The 20,568-nt window shown below is 48.2% G+C and overlaps 1 protein-coding gene across 1 annotated transcript; it reads right to left on the bottom strand.

Moving 5' to 3' along the window:
* Positions 1 to 12,728: 12,728 nt before the first annotated feature.
* On the bottom strand, positions 12,729 to 19,047 carry LOC125728161 (splicing factor U2AF 65 kDa subunit-like; the record flags this gene model as incomplete). Its single annotated transcript, XM_049005232.1, has 8 exons — positions 12,729 to 13,122; positions 13,309 to 13,395; positions 13,487 to 13,609; positions 16,552 to 16,631; positions 17,861 to 17,999; positions 18,087 to 18,203; positions 18,554 to 18,705; positions 18,954 to 19,047. Coding segments are annotated over 8 exons (1,170 nt in total), but the record flags the coding sequence as incomplete, so codon positions are not given.
* Between the last annotated feature and the right edge of the window lie 1,521 nt (positions 19,048 to 20,568).

The raw sequence follows: 20,568 nt of genomic DNA, 5'->3' as shown, positions 1-20,568 counted from the left end.
GGTTGTTGTATGTGAAGTAGACCTCTATTTTCTGTTTCTCTGCCTGCCTGGCAACCTTGATGCCCCTATTCAGGTTAGCTCTGGCTGCACTCTGTGTTCTTGACTGCGCTGTCTTGTCCTGTAGTATTGTATTGTTGCTCTTGTGTTTATCTTGCACTTTCTCCCTCTGTTTGTGCTCCTTTCACTCTGTATAGTTCTATCTTGCCCGCACTTGTGTCATCTTGTGTTGTTTCTGTTTTTCTTCTTTGTCTTGCACCGTGGTCCAGGAGGAACAATGTTTCCTTTCACTGTGTACTGTGTATATTGCTGAAATAACAATAAACCCACTTGACCACCTGCCTCGATTCATCCTGAAGAGTTTTCCAATGTTGTTCAAAGGTCTGTTTGTTTCGGGTGAAGGACACGCCCCTGGACGTGCTGGATAAGGGGACCACAGATCAGTGTCCTCAGTCCTGCTTCTCCCTTCAAAGCTGAGAGGAAGATGACCCGCCTGCTGGTTCTGGTTTTGGCTTATGGAGCTCTGCTTATCTCCACAGAGGCCCAGCAAGATTACCACAGTCTCCCTGCACTCTACAAGACGGCCATTAAACTCGCAGTCGAAAATGCTCATCAAGGAACCCGTCAGCACATGAATTTCTATAACATCCAGGGCCGTCCGAAGGTAACTGCTGAGAAAGTGTTTACAAAAGTGTGAAACTTTCATCATCTGCAAGCTGAACTAATGAGAATCACATTGATTTTGATGTTTTAATTTCAATGCATATGATGCTTAATGTCTCTTCACAATGAAAGTGATGGTTGTATATCTCAGCCCTGGTCAATTTTACCTTCTCACAGTTTCTCTCTGAATCTGCTGCAGTCAAGTCTGTGACAGTTTGCCATTTTTTGGGTGATTATTGTTTGTTATATTGCCTTTAAAACAGTTGTAGGCAATTTTGTATATAACGTGTTTATGTGATTTAGATCAGCAGTGAATACATTGACATTGAGATTCTCTTGAGAGCAACAAAATGTCCAAAGTCAACTGCAACAGACCATCGGGCTGACTGTATTTTCATGGACAAGAGGGTAAGTAAAGAGTCACTGTGACTGTGAGCATTGGACATATCAGTTAGCAAATTAATTTAGGTTCATGTTAACTTTTTTGATGCCCTGCGGAGGAAAGTTAGCCAACAATAAAGTAACAAATAGATAGGTGGCCTCAAACAGCCAGTTCCATCACCTTATTCTCAAATTTTAGTAGGTTTACAGGCTTAAAGGCTGGATTACCAGGCAGTTGAAATCAGCCTTAAATGGCAGTGTGGTGTTTTGTGGTGAAAGGGCAATTAAATCTGGTCAGAGCAGGGTAGATGCGCAGTGTGAATTACCCTTTAAATTTACCTCTTTAAATAGTGAACTACAGGACCACTTAGCTTGATCGGAGGACAGTATTTTAATACAGAGCAGTGTTCAGTTAAACGGGATTTGTTGTTCATACTTTTAGATGAACTTGCTTTGTATAATATAGCCTTAAGGTGACCCTGCTTTGGAAGCTCTTTCCTCTAAAATTGTTCTGTGTCATTAAACCCTGCAGTCCAGCAGCTCTGCCTTAAATCTTTAGATATATCTTTACTACACCTTCTCTCACTGTATTTATTGCCCACCACTCTTTAAATACTGTTTTTGTGTGTCTGTGTGTTTTTGCAGCCATTCATTAACTGTAGAGTTTGCAGCAGACGGTCTGGTAATAATCTTACACATCCATCAATTGACTGTGTACCAAACAAGAAAGTGGATGAAGTAAGTGTAGAGAGTCTTAGCATTATGGAAATGTAACAGGTGTGTGAATTGTGTCTAAACATGTGGTTAAACTTTGATTGTGTTTGTACATGCAAAAATTTGATCAGAGTACTGTTTATTAATGACAAGGTTACTTTTAATCTGAACAACAGTGGCAGCACCAGGGAAAAGCTTGGGGGGGGGGCTCTAGCTCCTCCTCCAATGACCATAGTACCCCCACAGCACCCCCAAAATATTGGTTTCATTTTTTCTTTAACTATCTGTAAAATCTGTATATTGTGTAAGACATTTTTGCGGTTTTTATAGCATACTTGTAGTGTATTTTTTCTTCAAAGTACACATAGAGGCTCTGTGAGCTAGACGTTAGAATTTCATATTTTATCATATTTTATCCATGCTGTAGCTTATCGTGCTGTGTGCTTCTATACAGCATCTACATAAGCTGAAAAGCTAAAGCACCCGCTCTAAATAATCTCACTCCCCTATAGCACCTGTAGCATTAAGTCACTGGCGCTGCCACTGCTGAATAAACGACTCCAATCTGACTAAACCGCTTAACTTTTCCTCCCCATGTTACATTTCAGGACAAACGACGTAATATGTGTCCTTCTGATAAACCTCCTCTCAGATCTAAAACTGCCTTGGCTTCCAAGGACACTAAAGAAGCTGAAGGAGACTGTCTGGGCTGTTTCTGATGGCTGATGGTCCTGCAATGTGGACCAGAGGAGGAAACTGGAAGGGAAAATGCTTTGCTTTATATCATGCCCACCCAAAGCCCCCAGTGAGTAAGCCATAGGCGCCGATAGCATGGAAAAACTCCCAAGAAGGAAGAAACCTTGGGAGGGACCAAACTCAAAGGGGGAGCCCATCCTCCTGGGGCCGGCAAAGTGTAGGTGCAGGATCACAAAAAACTTAACGAGAGAATTCGACTGTCCCTCACAAAAACTGTAAAGTTTTAGTGGCTAAATTGCTTTTTCTATGCCTTTTCAAACAGGAGGAGATTTGTTTGGCTATATGTAGAAATTTTCTATACAATTTAGACAGCACAGAATCATTAACCTACTTTAATGAATTTATTTATACAACCACATATTTCACACATTTTGACATCAGTCATGCAGTGAAGATACAGTCTCTTTATTTCTTGACGCCAACCCTCCCCATTAATCCGGGCTTGGGACCGACACCTAGTTGAGCTGGCTTGCTCCCTTAAGTGGCTGGGTTAGGCTAAACTATGTACATATTTATAAAGACTACAATAAATTTATAAAGACCTCCCTAAATATGTAGTCTAACAAAACGCAGTTTAAAGAAGGTAGCCTACCTGGTAAACAAAGAAATTAAAAGGCCCACAGCATATAATCGGGCTATATTCCAAGCAGTTTTTAAGAACGTAACCTACATGGCGAAATTGAATTACTTTCTGGACCAACAAACGCAACCAGGCATGAACATTATGCACCTTCCTAGTCTTGATGTAAGTCGTCCTACAGATGAGGACGTTAGGCAGCCTTTAGATCCGACCCATCATGCACTGCAGTTTTTTGCAAATTCCTCAGACGGAAAACCATTAAATACCTCTTCTATTACCTTATATTACCTTATATTCATGTAATAAATATACAAATATCAATTAGTTGGAAATCAGCCAGACAGACGTAATTACTACAAATGGTTTCCACTGTATTTGTGTGTATTTGTGACTCTGAGTGCCGCAGGCTTGGATGCAGTGCCGCACCATTTTGTAAGGCATGCACTGGCCAATCATGTAGCACTTCTCTCAGAAATATTAATGAGACATCACCTACCACCCTGCAAAAAAGAAATTTGCCGCTTGTCCCCCTGCACATGAGCCAACTTGGCTGCGTCAACCAGCGGAGCTCCGGAGCCTCTGGAGAAACACGCGGCAAAAAAGGCTCGCATGCGGTCTTCCAAAGTTTGGGAATACTTCAGTCATGACACCTTTTCTGCGCCTCTACTGTAGCTGGCGTTAATGATGCTGTTTCAGCCATTTTATATTTTCTGTTTACTTATTCTGTCATGTAAGACTGAGACAAATTATCGTTTACGACAATTCTTACACACTGTAGCCTGACTTGCTGACTTAAGTAAGTTTAACTATAAGCTACCTTTGCTAGTGTTTGTGAATAACATGTTTCTCTAGTTATGAAATTATTCCATGTTTTAGCATCTGTTTCAACATTAAAGTCAAATTGGTATACTGAAATATATAAAAACTATTGAACTATTAACTTAAGTCTAACATAGAAAATCCTACTGAATCTCTTAAGATTTTCCTTTTTTGTTAATGCACTAATGTTTAAGAAGTGTCTTAATAAATTGAATTTCAGATTTGTGTGTGGGTGGGAGTGGGTGAATTGTATTAAATTCATACATTCATTCTTTTGGCTCAGACATTACTGACCTAAAACAAATTGAGGCATTGGGTAAGTGCTTAAATTAGCTACTAAATGGCAAAAAATATTCTAAATATCACATTTTCCATTCTTCGGTATAATTTTAACGAATCACCTATGCTGCCAAACATTAACGCATAGATTGTCACAACACTCTATGTTTTAGTTCTTCTTTATGTGTATAGGACGGTGTGATGGTTCTGGTGGTGGGTGTGGCCGACGCTGCTCGCGATGTTTGGCTATGCTGCAGTCCCAGGGACCAAGTTGGAACACATTTCCACCTTCAAGCTTAGGTGGAAAAACGGCACCGAGACCCAGCAGCAGGACAACTTCACTTGTCCAGACAACCAGCCCTGCTTCATCATTGAAGTAAGCCCTGTGAACAGGAGCGAGATGTACTTCTGCAGTGGATGTTATAGCGGAAAGAACATCCCCATCCTCACGTCTGCCGGAGTGCCCCCTCAAGTGGGTGTGTGACTTAACTCGATGGATGAATTGGACAGAATGTACTGTTACTAGAGGTCGACCGATATGGGTTTTTCAATAGCCGATGCCGATATTTAGGAGTCAGGGTCAGGCGATGGCCGATATATGCTGCTGATTTTTTTTGGCCGATAATTGGACGTTTTCCCCTCTATTTGCATGGTAAAATATCACACTAATAATAACAAACGATACACAAAATTTCTCAATTTAGCATTTATTGAATACTCAACTTGGAAACAATAACACATTTATAAACAATAAAAATAGCAGCATCAGAATCTCTGTTAGTGCACAATATAGCAGCAAACTCCTCATGTTTGACGGAAGGAAATTTGTAAACAATACAAAAAGGAATAAGCATGTTATCTTCAGTTGTAATCCCACTTCCAGTCCCTGAGTCTTACTCACCACACTCATACTTCACAGCAATCAGACAGCAGTTAATTAACCAGAAGAGAAAAATGCAAAAACACAACAGAACTTGTAAATAATAACAAACTAATAGACAATAAAAATAGCAGCATCAGAATCTCTATTAGTGCCAAATATAGCAGCAAACTCCTCATGTCTGACGGAAGGAAAATTTGTAAATACACAAAGGAATGAGCACATCTTCAGTTTTAATCCCATTTCCAGTCCCTGAGTCTTCCTCATCCCACAAGCAGGCAAGGCATGTCACCCCGGTTGTGTGACACTTATTTTATATAATAAAATAAGTGCCCCCTGCGGCCCCAGAGCCCGAGCAGCCGTCTCCGCTGCCTGCAGCTACCGCGCCCACGTCCGAGGCGCTTTCCCTGCCTGCAGCTCCCGGGCAGGCGCCCCCTCTGCAGCCTGCAGCTCCAGTCCCTGGCCCCACTCCAGTCCCTTCTCCCCCTGTGACTCTGGTACCCTCACCCCGACGAGCCCGACCCCGGCCACGGGTCCTTATGTCTGTGTCCCATAAGGGGAGAGGACACAGACGCACGGCTGGGGTCCCACCCGCCCAGCCCCCTGGCTCGCCCTCCCTCGCCGGCGCTAGGGCTTGGTCGGCGCCTGCGGGTCCTGGCCCTCCGGGTCGGCTGTCGTCTGCGGGTCCCCCTCCGCGGCCTCGTCGCCCTGCCTCGGTCCCTCCTCCGGCGTCTTATCGGTTGCCTGCGGGCCCCCCGACGGCGGCTCCTCATTCGCCTGCTGGTCCTCCCGCTCTGGCGTGTCGGAGGACGTCGCCGTCTGCTGCGGCTCCCCCTCTCTCCTTGCCCTCGCCAGGGTCCCTTCCAGCTCCTTCGTCCCCTTCCCTGGTCTCCCCTCCGACTCCCTCCTTCGTCCCTGCGTCTGTCCCTCACCCCATCTCCTCGGCCCCTCCGGCTCCGGCCTCCCGGCCGCCTGCAGCCCTTCCGGCTGCCTCCCGTCGCCCGCTGGGTCTCCCTCGGGCTCCTCTTGGTTCCCCCTCCTTCTCTCCCTGGCCTCCCGTCTTTGTCCCTCCTGCCTCTGCTCCCCCTCGCTTTGTTCCTCCTGTCTCTGTCCCTCCTCTCTTTGTCCCTCGTCCCTCTGGCTTCTGCTCCTCTTTCCCCGATGTTCCCTTCGTTCACTCCCGGTCCTTTTGTCCTGCCTGTTCCCTCCGTGTCCCCCTTTCTGATCTGTTTCTCTGCCTTTCCTGTCTTATGTCAAGTCTTGTCCTGGCTCCTTCCCCTGTGCCAGTTCTGTCTGTCCGTTCTGTTCCCTGTCCCTCATTAATGAGGTTTTATATAGATATACATATATGCCCGGCTTGTCCGCTCCTCGTGTGTGCCACGCCCCCTGATTACCCACGTGTGCTTCCCTGATCGTCTCCTGCTTTGCCCGATTACTTTGATTAGTCATGACCTATTTTAAGTCCTGGTCTTACCTGTTTGCCCTGTCCGTCATTGTAGTTTGTCAATGCCTGCGTTCCGTCCTGCTCTACCCGCTCCGTTTCCCCGATTAAAGACCCGTTTTCACAAACACAAAAAATTGGTTCAGATAGGCGACGGACAATCTGATTGGCTCAGATAGGCGACGGACAATCTGATTGGCTCAGATAGGCGACGGACAATCTGATTGGCTCAGATAGGCGACGGACAATCTGATTGGCTCAGATAGGCGACGGACAATCTGATTGGCTCAGATAGGCGACGGACAATCTGATTGGCTCAGATAGGCGACGGACAATCTGATTGGCTCAGATAGGCGACGGACAATCTGATTGGCTCAGATAGGCGACGGACAATCTGATTGGCTCAGATAGGCGACGGACAATCTGATTGGCTCAGATAGGCGACGGACAATCTGATTGGCTCAGATAGGCGACGGACAATCTGATTGGCTCAGATAGGCGACGGACAATCTGATTGGCTCATAGGCGACGGACGGACAATCTGATTGGCTCAGATAGGCGACGGACAATCTGATTGGCTCAGATAGGCGACGGACAATCTGATTGGCTCAGATAGGCGACGGACAATCTGATTGGCTCAGATAGGCGACGGACAATCTGATTGGCTCAGATAGGCGACGGACAATCTGATTGGCTCAGATAGGCGACGGACAATCTGATTGGCTCAGATAGGCGACGGACAATCTGATTGGCTCAGATAGGCGACGGACAATCTGATTGGCTCAGATAGGCGACGGACAATCTGATTGGCTCAGATAGGCGACGGACAATCTGATTGGCTCAGATAGGCGACGGACAATCTGATTGGCTCAGATAGGCGACGGACAATCTGATTGGCTCAGATAGGCGACGGACAATCTGATTGGCTCAGATAGGCGACGGACAATCTGATTGGCTCAGATAGGCGACGGACAATCTGATTGGCTCAGATAGGCGACGGACAATCTGATTGGCTCAGATAGGCGACGGACAATCTGATTGGCTCAGATAGGCGACGGACAATCTGATTGGCTCAGATAGGCGACGGACAATCTGATTGGCTCAGATAGGCGACGGACAATCTGATTGGCTCAGATAGGCGACGGACAATCTGATTGGCTCAGATAGGCGACGGACAATCTGATTGGCTCAGATAGGCGACGGACAATCTGATTGGCTCAGATAGGCGACGGACAATCTGATTGGCTCATAGGCGACGGACGGACAATCTGATTGGCTCAGATAGGCGACGGACAATCTGATTGGCTCAGATAGGCGACGGACAATCTGATTGGCTCAGATAGGCGACGGACAATCTGATTGGCTCAGATAGGCGACGGACAATCTGATTGGCTCAGATAGGCGACGGAAAATCTGATTGGCTCAGATAGGCGACGGACAATCTGATTGGCTCAGATAGGCGACGGACAATCTGATTGGCTCAGATAGGCGACGGACAATCTGATTGGCTCAGATAGGCGACGGACAATCTGATTGGCTCAGATAGGCGACGGACAATCTGATTGGCTCAGATAGGCGACGGACAATCTGATTGGCTCAGATAGGCGACGGACAATCTGATTGGCTCAGATAGGCGACGGACAATCTGATTGGCTCAGATAGGCGACGGACAATCTGATTGGCTCAGATAGGCGACGGACAATCTGATTGGCTCAGATAGGCGACGGACAATCTGATTGGCTCAGATAGGCGACGGACAATCTGATTGGCTCAGATAGGCGACGGACAATCTGATTGGCTCAGATAGGCGACGGACAATCTGATTGGCTCAGATAGGCGACGGACAATCTGATTGGCTCAGATAGGCGACGGACAATCTGATTGGCTCAGATAGGCGACGGACAATCTGATTGGCTCAGATAGGCGACGGACAATCTGATTGGCTCAGATAGGCGACGGACAATCTGATTGGCTCAGATAGGCGACGGACAATCTGATTGGCTCAGATAGGCGACGGACAATCTGATTGGCTCAGATAGGCGACGGACAATCTGATTGGCTCAGATAGGCGACGGACAATCTGATTGGCTCAGATAGGCGACGGACAATCTGATTGGCTCAGATAGGCGACGGACAATCTGATTGGCTCAGATAGGCGACGGACAATCTGATTGGCTCAGATAGGCGACGGACAATCTGATTGGCTCAGATAGGCGACGGACAATCTGATTGGCTCAGATAGGCGACGGACAATCTGATTGGCTCAGATAGGCGACGGACAATCTGATTGGCTCAGATAGGCGACGGACAATCTGATTGGCTCAGATAGGCGACGGACAATCTGATTGGCTCAGATAGGCGACGGACAATCTGATTGGCTCAGATAGGCGACGGACAATCTGATTGGCTCAGATAGGCGACGGACAATCTGATTGGCTCAGATAGGCGACGGACAATCTGATTGGCTCAGATAGGCGACGGACAATCTGATTGGCTCAGATAGGCGACGGACAATCTGATTGGCTCAGATAGGCGACGGACAATCTGATTGGCTCAGATAGGCGACGGACAATCTGATTGGCTCAGATAGGCGACGGACAATCTGATTGGCTCAGATAGGCGACGGACAATCTGATTGGCTCAGATAGGCGACGGACAATCTGATTGGCTCAGATAGGCGACGGACTATCTGATTGGCTCAGATAGGCGACGGACGATCTGATTGGCTCAGATAGGCGACGGACGATCTGATTGGCTCAGATAGGCGACGGACGATCTGATTGGCTCAGATAGGCGACGGACGATCTGATTGGCTCAGATAGGCGACGGACGATCTGATTGGCTCAGATAGGCGACGGACGATCTGATTGGCTCAGATAGGCGACGGACAATCTGATTGGCTCAGATAGGCGACGGACAATCTGATTGGCTCAGATAGGCGACGGACAATCTGATTGGCTCAGATAGGCGACGGTCAATCTGATTGGCTCAGATAGGCGACGGACGATCTGATTGGCTCAGATAGGCGACGGACGATCTGATTGGCTCAGATAGGCGACGGACGATCTGATTGGTTCAGATAGGCGACGGACGATCTGATTGGCTCAGATAGGCGACGGACGATCTGATTGGCTCAGATAGGCGACGGACGATCTGATTGGCTCAGATAGGCGACGGACAATCTGATTGGCTCAGATAGGCGACGGACAATCTGATTGGCTCAGATAGGCGACGGACAATCTGATTGGCTCAGATAGGCGACGGACAATCTGATTGGCTCAGATAGACGACGGACAATCTGATTGGTTCAGATAGACGACGGACGATCTGATTGGCTCAGATAGGCGACGGACGATCTGATTGGCTCAGATAGGCGACGGACGATCTGATTGGCTCAGATAGGCGACGGACAATCTGATTGGCTCAGATAGGCGACGGACAATCTGATTGGCTCAGATAGGCGACGGACAATCTGATTGGCTCAGATAGGCGACGGACAATCTGATTGGCTCAGATAGGCGACGGACAATCTGATTGGCTCAGATAGGCGACGGACAATCTGATTGGCTCAGATAGGCGACGGACGATCTGATTGGCTCAGATAGGCGACGGACGATCTGATTGGTTCAGATAGGCGACGGACGATCTGATTGGCTCAGATAGGCGACGGACAATCTGATTGGCTCAGATAGGCGACGGACAATCTGATTGGCTCAGATAGGCGACGGACAATCTGATTGGCTCAGATAGGCGACGGACAATCTGATTGGCTCAGATAGGCGACGGACAATCTGATTGGCTCAGATAGACGACGGACAATCTGATTGGCTCAGATAGACGACGGACAATCTGATTGGTTCAGATAGGCGACGGACAATCTGATTGGTTCAGATAGGCGACGGACAATCTGATTGGTTCAGATAGGCGACGGACAATCTGATTGGTTCAGATAGGCGACGGACAATCTGATTGGCAGATTGTCCGTCGCCTATCTGAGCCAATCAGATTGTCCGTCGCCTATCTGAGCCAATCAGATTGTCCGTCGCCTATCTGAGCCAATCAGATTGTCCGTCGCCTATCTGAGCCAATCAGATTGTCCGTCGCCTATCTGAGCCAATCAGATTGTCCGTCGCCTATCTGAGCCAATCAGATTGTCCGTCGCCTATCTGAGCCAATCAGATTGTCCGTCGCCTATCTGAGCCAATCAGATTGTCCGTCGCCTATCTGAGCCAATCAGATTGTCCGTCGCCTATCTGAGCCAATCAGATTGTCCGTCGCCTATCTGAGCCAATCAGATTGTCCGTCGCCTATCTGAGCCAATCAGATTGTCCGTCGCCTATCTGAGCCAATCAGCTTGTCCGTCGCCTATCTGAGCCAATCAGCTTGTCCGTCGCCTATCTGAGCCAATCAGATTGTCCGTCGCCTATCTGAGCCAATCAGATTGTCCGTCGCCTATCTGAGCCAATCAGATTGTCCGTCGCCTATCTGAGCCAATCAGATTGTCCGTCGCCTATCTGAGCCAATCAGATTGTCCGTCGCCTATCTGAGCCAATCAGATTGTCCGTCGCCTATCTGAGCCAATCAGATTGTCCGTCGCCTATCTGAGCCAATCAGATTGTCCGTCGCCTATCTGAGCCAATCAGATTGTCCGTCGCCTATCTGAGCCAATCAGATTGTCCGTCGCCTATCTGAGCCAATCAGATTGTCCGTCGCCTATCTGAGCCAATCAGATTGTCCGTCGCCTATCTGAGCCAATCAGATTGTCCGTCGCCTATCTGAGCCAATCAGATTGTCCGTCGCCTATCTGAGCCAATCAGATTGTCCGTCGCCTATCTGAGCCAATCAGATTGTCCGTCGCCTATCTGAGCCAATCAGATTGTCCGTCGCCTATCTGAGCCAATCAGATTGTCCGTCGCCTATCTGAGCCAATCAGATTGTCCGTCGCCTATCTGAGCCAATCAGATTGTCCGTCGCCTATCTGAGCCAATCAGATTGTCCGTCGCCTATCTGAGCCAATCAGATTGTCCGTCGCCTATCTGAGCCAATCAGATTGTCCGTCGCCTATCTGAGCCAATCAGATTGTCCGTCGCCTATCTGAGCCAATCAGATTGTCCGTCGCCTATCTGAGCCAATCAGATTGTCCGTCGCCTATCTGAGCCAATCAGATTGTCCGTCGCCTATCTGAGCCAATCAGATTGTCCGTCGCCTATCTGAGCCAATCAGATTGTCCGTCGCCTATCTGAGCCAATCAGATTGTCCGTCGCCTATCTGAGCCAATAAGATTGTCCGTCGCCTATCTGAGCCAATCAGATTGTCCGTCGCCTATCTGAGCCAATCAGATTGTCCGTCGCCTATCTGAGCCAATCAGATTGTCCGTCGCCTATCTGAGCCAATCAGATTGTCCGTCGCCTATCTGAGCCAATCAGATTGTCCGTCGCCTATCTGAGCCAATCAGATTGTCCGTCGCCTATCTGAGCCAATCAGATTGTCCGTCGCCTATCTGAGCCAATCAGATTGTCCGTCGCCTATCTGAGCCAATCAGATTGTCCGTCGCCTATCTGAGCCAATCAGATTGTCCGTCGCCTATCTGAGCCAATCAGATTGTCCGTCGCCTATCTGAGCCAATCAGATTGTCCGTCGCCTATCTGAGCCAATCAGATTGTCCGTCGCCTATCTGAGCCAATCAGATTGTCCGTCGCCTATCTGAGCCAATCAGATTGTCCGTCGCCTATCTGAGCCAATCAGATTGTCCGTCGCCTATCTGAGCCAATCAGATTGTCCGTCGCCTATCTGAGCCAATCAGATTGTCCGTCGCCTATCTGAGCCAATCAGATTGTCCGTCGCCTATCTGAGCCAATCAGATTGTCCGTCGCCTATCTGAGCCAATCAGATTGTCCGTCGCCTATCTGAGCCAATCAGATTGTCCGTCGCCTATCTGAGCCAATCAGATTGTCCGTCGCCTATCTGAGCCAATCAGATTGTCCGTCGCCTATCTGAGCCAATCAGATTGTCCGTCGCCTATCTGAGCCAATCAGATTGTCCGTCGCCTATCTGAGCCAATCAGATTGTCCGTCGCCTATCTGAGCCAATCAGATTGTCCGTCGCCTATCTGAGCCAATCAGATTGTCCGTCGCCTATCTGAGCCAATCAGATTGTCCGTCGCCTATCTGAGCCAATCAGATTGTCCGTCGCCTATCTGAGCCAATCAGATCGTCCGTCGTCTATCTGAACCAATCAGATTGTTTTTCTTACACAAAAAATTATTCCGTTTTCAAAACACTTTTGTGCAAGAAATGCTCCCATGAGCCTGTGCTTAGTGCCTACAGAGGTCTTCTTTTTGCCACTGGTACAGGAGAGTACGGGTCCCACCTTGCCACAGCCAGGCACCTCCACGCTATCGACGGGCCGCGGAATCTCGATGGAGCGCACGTTGCCGTACTTGCAACACTCCTCCCGGATGTCCTCCAGGATCTCCTCGTAGTCCTCGTCGTCCACCAGCTCCTCGGGCATGACCATGTTGAGGAGGCACAGCACCTCCGTGGGCATGCCGGAGCTCTGCAGCCGCTGCAGCCCTGGAACCTGCAGCGTCACCGGCGTCTCGATGATGGCCGTCTGTCCCGGGGGGCGACAAGAGTGTCAGATACCCCCTGATCGTCCAATCGTCTCGAGTAACAGCGAGAAATTTACATGGACCCAAATAAACCCAAGAAATAGGGGCATTAAGCTTCCTGGGAGGCACCCAGGAACCAAGTTGGGTTTAGGACATCAGAAAGGCGGCAGCCGAGGGCAAATACTCACAGCGTTGGCATTCTTAGCCCCCACGCTTGCCCGCTGGACGATGAGCTTCTTGTCTCCGAGCTGCATGCCATTGAGTCCAGCCACGGCCTGCGGGATGCATCCCACACAAGCGTCAGCAATTCCATCCGGAAGCCCCGAGTCACCCCAGACCTTCCAGCTGCTGCCCCACCTCACGCACCTGGTCAGTGGCACTGATGTCCACGTATTCACAGAAAGCATAACCCTTAGACAGTGACGTGGCACTGTCCTTCACAAGGTTGAAGGCCTTAAGAGGTCCGAACGACGTCAAGAGTTCCTTCACCTGGGCAAGAGGAGGAGACGCGGGGGGGCGATTAGCCCGACAGTCCAGGCACGGCGCCTCGCTAGAAATGCTAATCTTAACTGTGGGAGAAGCAGCATGTTAAACTTTGCAAAACGACATGAGGAAACAGTGAAGACATCAGGAAAATGGCTTTATGACAAGTGGCTCGACATTACGGTGCAACACTAGAGCTCAAAGCCCCCTGTGCCCTTTCTGCATGACTTACTTACTGGGAGCGTACAAAAGTAACTATTTTGATTCTTGTCAATGAATGATAACACAGATTCCCCCCCCCCCATCCTACAGCATATACAACACAACTGAATTCCTAATCAAGTTCTCTGATAATTCCAACTACGAATTTTGAAATATGGACCGAGTTGCATCTGATTTTAAGGGCCACAATAATTAAGCTAGATGGTATATAAAAAAAAAACTAAATAAAAACAGCTAATTATATGTTAAGTGTTCCATGTATACAATGTGGAGGGGGGGGGGCGACTCGGCAGAACACAAACCCAGCCGAATCACTGACTTCCTGTTCTTAAAACCAAGAACCACATTGGTGCAGTTAATTAGAGGGACAAAGCCTACAGGAGATAAACTCACAGGTAAAGCTAAGAGCCGCCACAGGGTCCTGCTAAAGGGGCCACGGCTTGAAGCCAAACAGGACGAAATAGCTCTGCTAACATCATTCCTCACTTATTCTACAGGAATCTACTGTAAAGCCGCATTAACCACTGACTTCAGAAAGGAGTCACCTGGGACACTGGCAGCCACAAGAGGGCGCTACCTCCTACCTTCTCTTAGGGGCAAAAAAAAAAAAAAATCAAATTTATACCCTGTGATCAGCATAATAAGTCTCTCCCCAGCCTTCAACCCCCAAAAAAAGGACCCCATATGCTTAAGAGCACTCCAGGACAGAGCCCCCCCACAGGGGCAGGCCGTCGACAGGGAGGATATCCGTGCGAGGGACGGAATGTCTTACTTGCCTTGTGTTACATGTTGGCATGGCAGCAGTAGGTCAGTACTACTGAACAAATTATGAGCGAAGACTTAACGATCTTACAGGCCCCTAGCTGGGGACAAAGTGGGGAACAAAAATGAAAGAGCTGTAAGTATCAAAGCGGTAGCAGGGACTGCAAAAAAAATGTAAACACCAGGATACAAGCAGCGGTTTCCATTTCACCTGTCTATGGCACATTTACTGGCTTTGACGTGAAATACATTAACAGTTCTGCTGGATTCAAACTCTCTCCCCCCAGTGCTGCTTTGGTACAGCCTTCCTCTTGACTTGGATTACATGTGACTCACACTGGATAAGAAAGATTACGATGACAATCCGAAAAGGAGGAAAAAAATCAAAGAAAAACAAACTGACTGCACTTCTCACTTACCTTTCACTGAAACCGCGATCACTATCTTGTGGGCTGAGTCTTGCCATTTTTAACAGTTTAGGCTAAAGTGAGTGGGACACCGGAGATCAAAATGTTACAATGCAGGGGTGGACGCAAAACGTTTTGCGATTAACTTTTGCAAAATAAATAGGTAAACTATTAAATGCCTGTATGGATTATGTCTATAATGGGCCGATTTCAGTGGGGTGGCGATATAGGAAGAAAAAAAAAAATCATAAAAGATGCTAATGAGAAGTAGAAAATGTCTAAAATGTGACCCTTTCAACACTTTCAGAGTAAGACGACCTCATCTGTGCATGTTGTTATGGTAATATTATCCATCACTGACGTCATAACAGAATAGGGCATGGGGCACGATGTGAAAACTCCAGTGAAGCTGATAATCGTTCACCGGGAAAAAGGTCCGAAGTATTTTCTGCCTTTCGAGCGACACAGCAATGTAGGGAACGATTCTTCCGCAGCTCCCCATCGCTGTTAACGGGATGTGAAGTCATCGTTCTCAGTGTGCGGACATGGACGTGAGACACGGCACGTCTGCGAATACTGAAGCGTTTGGGGACTTGGTCGATCTCCCCCACATTTCAAGCACAGTCTATGGTAGTGTTTCCCAGCCCAGTCCTCGGGGGTACCCCCCCGGTCAGTCCACGTTTTTGCTTCCTCTCAGCACACCTGTACCAGGTATTCGGTGTTCCTGATTGGCTGGGAGCTAGGAGGGAGCGAAAATGTGGACAGTCGGCGGTTCCCCGAGGACTGGGATTGGGCAAACACAGGTGTACGGCAATGTGGAGGTATTCGTCAGTTAGGTGACGCGCAGATGACTCGATTTTAAATTTTCATGCAGCAAAACGACGCGGCTGATTCATCCGACTAACACTCAGCAATTAACCCGATATACAAATATTCCAGGGTACCCAGCAACAGGCAGCACAGGGACTGGCTACGTGACTGGTTTGGCAAGCCGCCAGCTGTAAGGCACGTTTCCCAAAGCCTTTGTTGCTAATAAGGTTATTTGCTAACAACATTAGATAACAACTGAATGGTTCCAACTATGCAAGTCGATAACATGAGGTTTTGGGAAACGTACCTTTTACATTAGCGGGGTCTCAATATCTTCATAATTTACAGCTGGATAAACAATGAGCGTAATGTAACTGTCAACTCATTACCTACATGTCTAATAAATGTTTAATAAATCCCATGAATATCTTTAAAAAAAAAAAAAAAAAAACCTCAAATGTGCGGCTATTTTCAGCAGCTAGCTTTAAACATGATGCTGACATTTGACCCCCCAGTATCTTGTAATGAATTTTAAGCGGTGAGGTAACTTTGACAGGCTTTCTTTTCCTACTAATCAGTTACACAGAGACGAGTGTTTATTTTATGTATGTATGTGCGTGCGCGTGCGTGCGTGCGTGCGTGTGCGTGTGTGTGCATGCCTGCTTGAGTTCCACGTGCAGCAGTGGGACAGAAACACAGGAGGGTTGTGGGTCGGCTCCCCGGCGACAGAGACTGAGGGCGGGGTACCTGATCGTCACTGAGATAGTTGGGCAGGCCTCCGACAAAGAGCTTGTGTGGCGAGTCTGGAACCACGGTGGAGACGACCCCTGCAGACAGAGCGGCACGGCGCCCAAAGCCGGCCGATCACAGCAAACCGTCAACATGCCGGATAATGACCACGAGCAAACGGCGCGAGTGAAATAAGCCAACTTCAAATCAGTATGACGTCGTTATCTCCTATATAATATCAGATAAATGTAACTCCAGCAAAAAAATACCTAAATACTGGGGCAGTTTGACGACTGTTTTTTGTCTCTCCCATCTTGCTCTCCATGGGAGATGCTGACACATGCAGCACCAGTCAAAAGTATGGACACACCTGCTCTTAATGCATTTGTCTCTATTTTAGCTGTTATTCACCTTATAGTAAAAGGCCTTTGGGCATGGAAGTTATGCATATGAAGTACTGCAAAGACAAAATTTTTGTCTCTTCAAAATAGGAGCCATTGGCTTCGATGACAGCATTGCGGACTCAACCAGCTAACATATGTACCCACCTGGACCGTTTCTCCAACAGTCCTCGAGTTTCCACAAGTTCTGCGCGCAAGCTGGCTACCTTACTCTTACTCTCATCCAACTGATCCCAAACCAGCTCTATAGAGTTTAGGTTGGGGGGCTGTGGGGACCATCTCTTTCCTAGTTCACAAGGTAATAAGCTACTTGCATAACCTTCAAGGTGGGCTTTGGGTCATTATCTTGCTGAAAAACAAGTCATTTTCAGTAGGTGTGTCCAGAATTTTTAACTAGAATAGGAGCCAGCAACCCTAGAACAATTTGGGGGTTAGGGTCCTTGCTCAAGGGCCCAGTGGTGAAATCACTCTGCCAACCCTGCCAACCAGCAACCTTCTTTTCATGGGCAAACATCACAGAGCCACACAACACCCCTATGTTAACAGTAAGAAGTGAGTGACTGAGCTGTGTGTGTGTGTGTGTGGCTCAGCTGGTTAGGATGCCAGCGTTATCATCAGAAGATCACTGGTTCACATCACTGGTGATCACACCACTGGGCCGGCGAGTTTGCTCTAGGGACAGGCTGACCCTGATTTCTCAAAAAAAAAAAAAAAAAAAAAAACATTCTTCACTTTGGATAAAACTGTCTGCTAAATATTTACAACATTAAGTAAATAAAAGTGAAAGTCTCCCTCTTTATATGACAAGACATCCGCAGCTTGCGAAGGACAGTCAGTCCGTAACGAGTACAAAAAACTGGCCTTGCCGATCGGCTCTTCAAAGGTAAATAAAGATTAAGGTTATGACGGCGACAAGCAAAACGGACCTGGTACGTGGAAGGCGGGCTGCTCTGAGATGCCAGGCAGGGGGCGATAGTCGTGGGGCCGCCTGATTTTTAACGACTGACCCTGGAAAATGATGCCGTCGAAGGCCATTGCCTGCGTGGTCTCATCCACGGACCGAAACTAGGGCAGAACGAAGAACGTCGTTAATCAGGGAAGGCTGCGGTCTCCGCCTGGACACAGCAGCCATTAGGCAGGAAAGACTCTTACTTCAAGGAAGGCAAAGTTCTTGTCCTGGTTTATCTGAACAGCGAGGACGGGATTGGTGGGACCTTGACATAAGCCAGCCAATCGCATCTGGGTATTGAAGAAATCCGCCATGGCCTCCTAAAAAGACAGGCAGACACACTGAATGAAGACAGGCAGACGTCTGAAGACATCAAAACAGGCAAACGAGAAAAAAAATGACTGACAAGTCTAGTACATTTATCTATTTATTTTGCGGACACTTTCATCCAAAGCAACATACATTTCATTGAAGAAGCAGGACCAGACAGTTCCTAGAGCAAATAGTGCTTAAGGGCTGCGCTCGGGGGCCCAATGGTGAAATCACTCTGCTGCCCAAGGGATTTGAACCAACAACCTTCTTGTGACCGGCTCAGTGTCCTAACTCACTGAGCTACACATGACACCAGTATGCATGACAGAAGGCAACGCGGGACTTTGCCTGGACTCACCTCCGTCAGGCCGAAGGGGATGTTGCCGACATAAAGCCGCCTGGCCTGCCGGGTCATCTGGCTGCCGACCATCGGCACCTGGGTGGGCGTCACTGCCACGCCGCTGGTGGTGGATGTTGCCAGTAAAGCTATCGTGGGGATCTGCCCTGCAGCTGTGGGGAGGAGAAAGGGCTTCAAGACCCCAACCAGGGACGGCCAGAACATCCGGATCGTCGCCTTCATTTGCTTCTAACCCCTAGGTTTAAGCTCTCTTCACACTGTCTGAAATCATCCCAAGTGTTATTCCCTCTTTGACCAGCAGGGGGGAGGAGGGCACTCCAGAATAAATGCTTTCATTGCAACCAATATACCATAACCTTGCAATACTGAACTAGCACACATGGAAGCGTCGCATCCAAACCTTGCATTGCCTTGTACTGCATGGGGGTGATGTGCTCGAATCCCGGAGGGGGAACATCCCAGTACTTGTATGTCCTTTTCTTACGGCTTCTCCGAGGAGAGTAGCTGCCCAAACACAAAACAGAAGGTTGTTTTCCCCAAACAATACAGTGTAAACACTCAGAATCTGGCAAAAACAAACAGATGGCAGAATGTTTACATTTAACTTTGGATCGCAGGCAGTTTAAGGTCATGAGGGTGTGACCATGCGCCACTTTTTAGGCTGGCTTTGAGGTCCCATCGCTATGGCGGGGGCTACTTATAAACGCCAGTTAAAATTTAATATGGGTACAGTCCCCCTTCCCACCACGAAGAAACCAATTGGTTGATTGTGAAAGAAACTTGTTAAGAGGCCTCAAACCATGCTAGATATCAGCTTCAGTGCCTGTAACCGGGACCGTGAGGGGGGGTACCTGTGCTTCTTGTGCTCGCGTGAGCTGCTCCGTCGGTCACGACCCTTGCGGTCGCGGCTGCTGCTGCGCTTCTCGTGACTCCGCCCCCTGGAGTCCTTGCTCCAGCGGCGGTGCTTCTCGCCACGGCTCAGAGACCGGCTGCGGCTACGCTTCTTGTGTCGCTCCTTCTCCCGCTCTGGGGGACGACACCGTGGTACCAGTGAGACGGTGGGCGGAGCGACATGACTGCCCCCCTACCATCCATTTCGATAAATCCAAGATGTGTAACTCAGAGGGATTATGAATGTGTGTCCGGATGGTTGTGGGTTTGAAGCCCATGAGTCACAGAGTAATCATATTACCAACTTCCCTGGGGTGCTGGATGCTGACTGACCCAGCGCTATGCCTTAAAAGTCACTTACGGAGACCAAGATGTGGTACGGGGTCTAACTCCCCAGTTTCCTCACCAGAATGAAGCACCTCCATTCAATTCACATATTCAATCACACCCTCCTGAAACAAACACACCCATCTCTCAATGGCTAATAATTTCAAGGGCACAAGGACATCCCCTTGAATGTCAGTCTGTTGTGAAACAATAAAAACATAACCAGACTAATTAATGATATAGGAGCACAGTGGTGAGTACAGTTGCCTCACGCCTCCGAGTCTGGAGGCCTGAATTTTGCCTCTGCTCTCTGTATGGGGAATTTGCCTGGAATAGGCTCCAGGGGAGCCTGACTAAGATAACTGGTTGGACGATGGATGGGTAATTAATATCGTTTCAATCTGACAGACAGCACTTTATTAAACTAGCAATAAAATATCACCTTTCTATCCCAGCAGGTCCTTCATATAGAAGCTTAAATAAATCCCTGAAGGTGCAGTTTTCAGTGAAGCATTTAAACGCAGGTGCTGCTCGAGGAATCAGCTTCATGCATCAGTTATAACAGCGTTACGGTAATGCACCGCTGCAAAAGTACAGACACGGAGCGGCCAATGCATCTTACGTAAATCGGTAATAACCAATTACCGCAATCGCAGGCATAGTCAGAGCGCAGATATGAATGACTGGAACTGCTAGTTTATCAAACACGGCGGCACTTAGTGCTCGTCTAGCCGAATCAGGTCGTTTCGAATGACATTTTAGTGATTTAGTGATAAGGAGCTGATATGACAAGATTG

This window comes from Brienomyrus brachyistius, unplaced genomic scaffold (assembly GCF_023856365.1).
Source record: "Brienomyrus brachyistius isolate T26 unplaced genomic scaffold, BBRACH_0.4 scaffold177, whole genome shotgun sequence".
Lineage (NCBI taxonomy): Eukaryota > Metazoa > Chordata > Actinopteri > Osteoglossiformes > Mormyridae > Brienomyrus > Brienomyrus brachyistius.
Note: the sequence above shows the minus strand (reverse complement) of the source record. Positions and strands in the feature narration are given on the sequence as shown.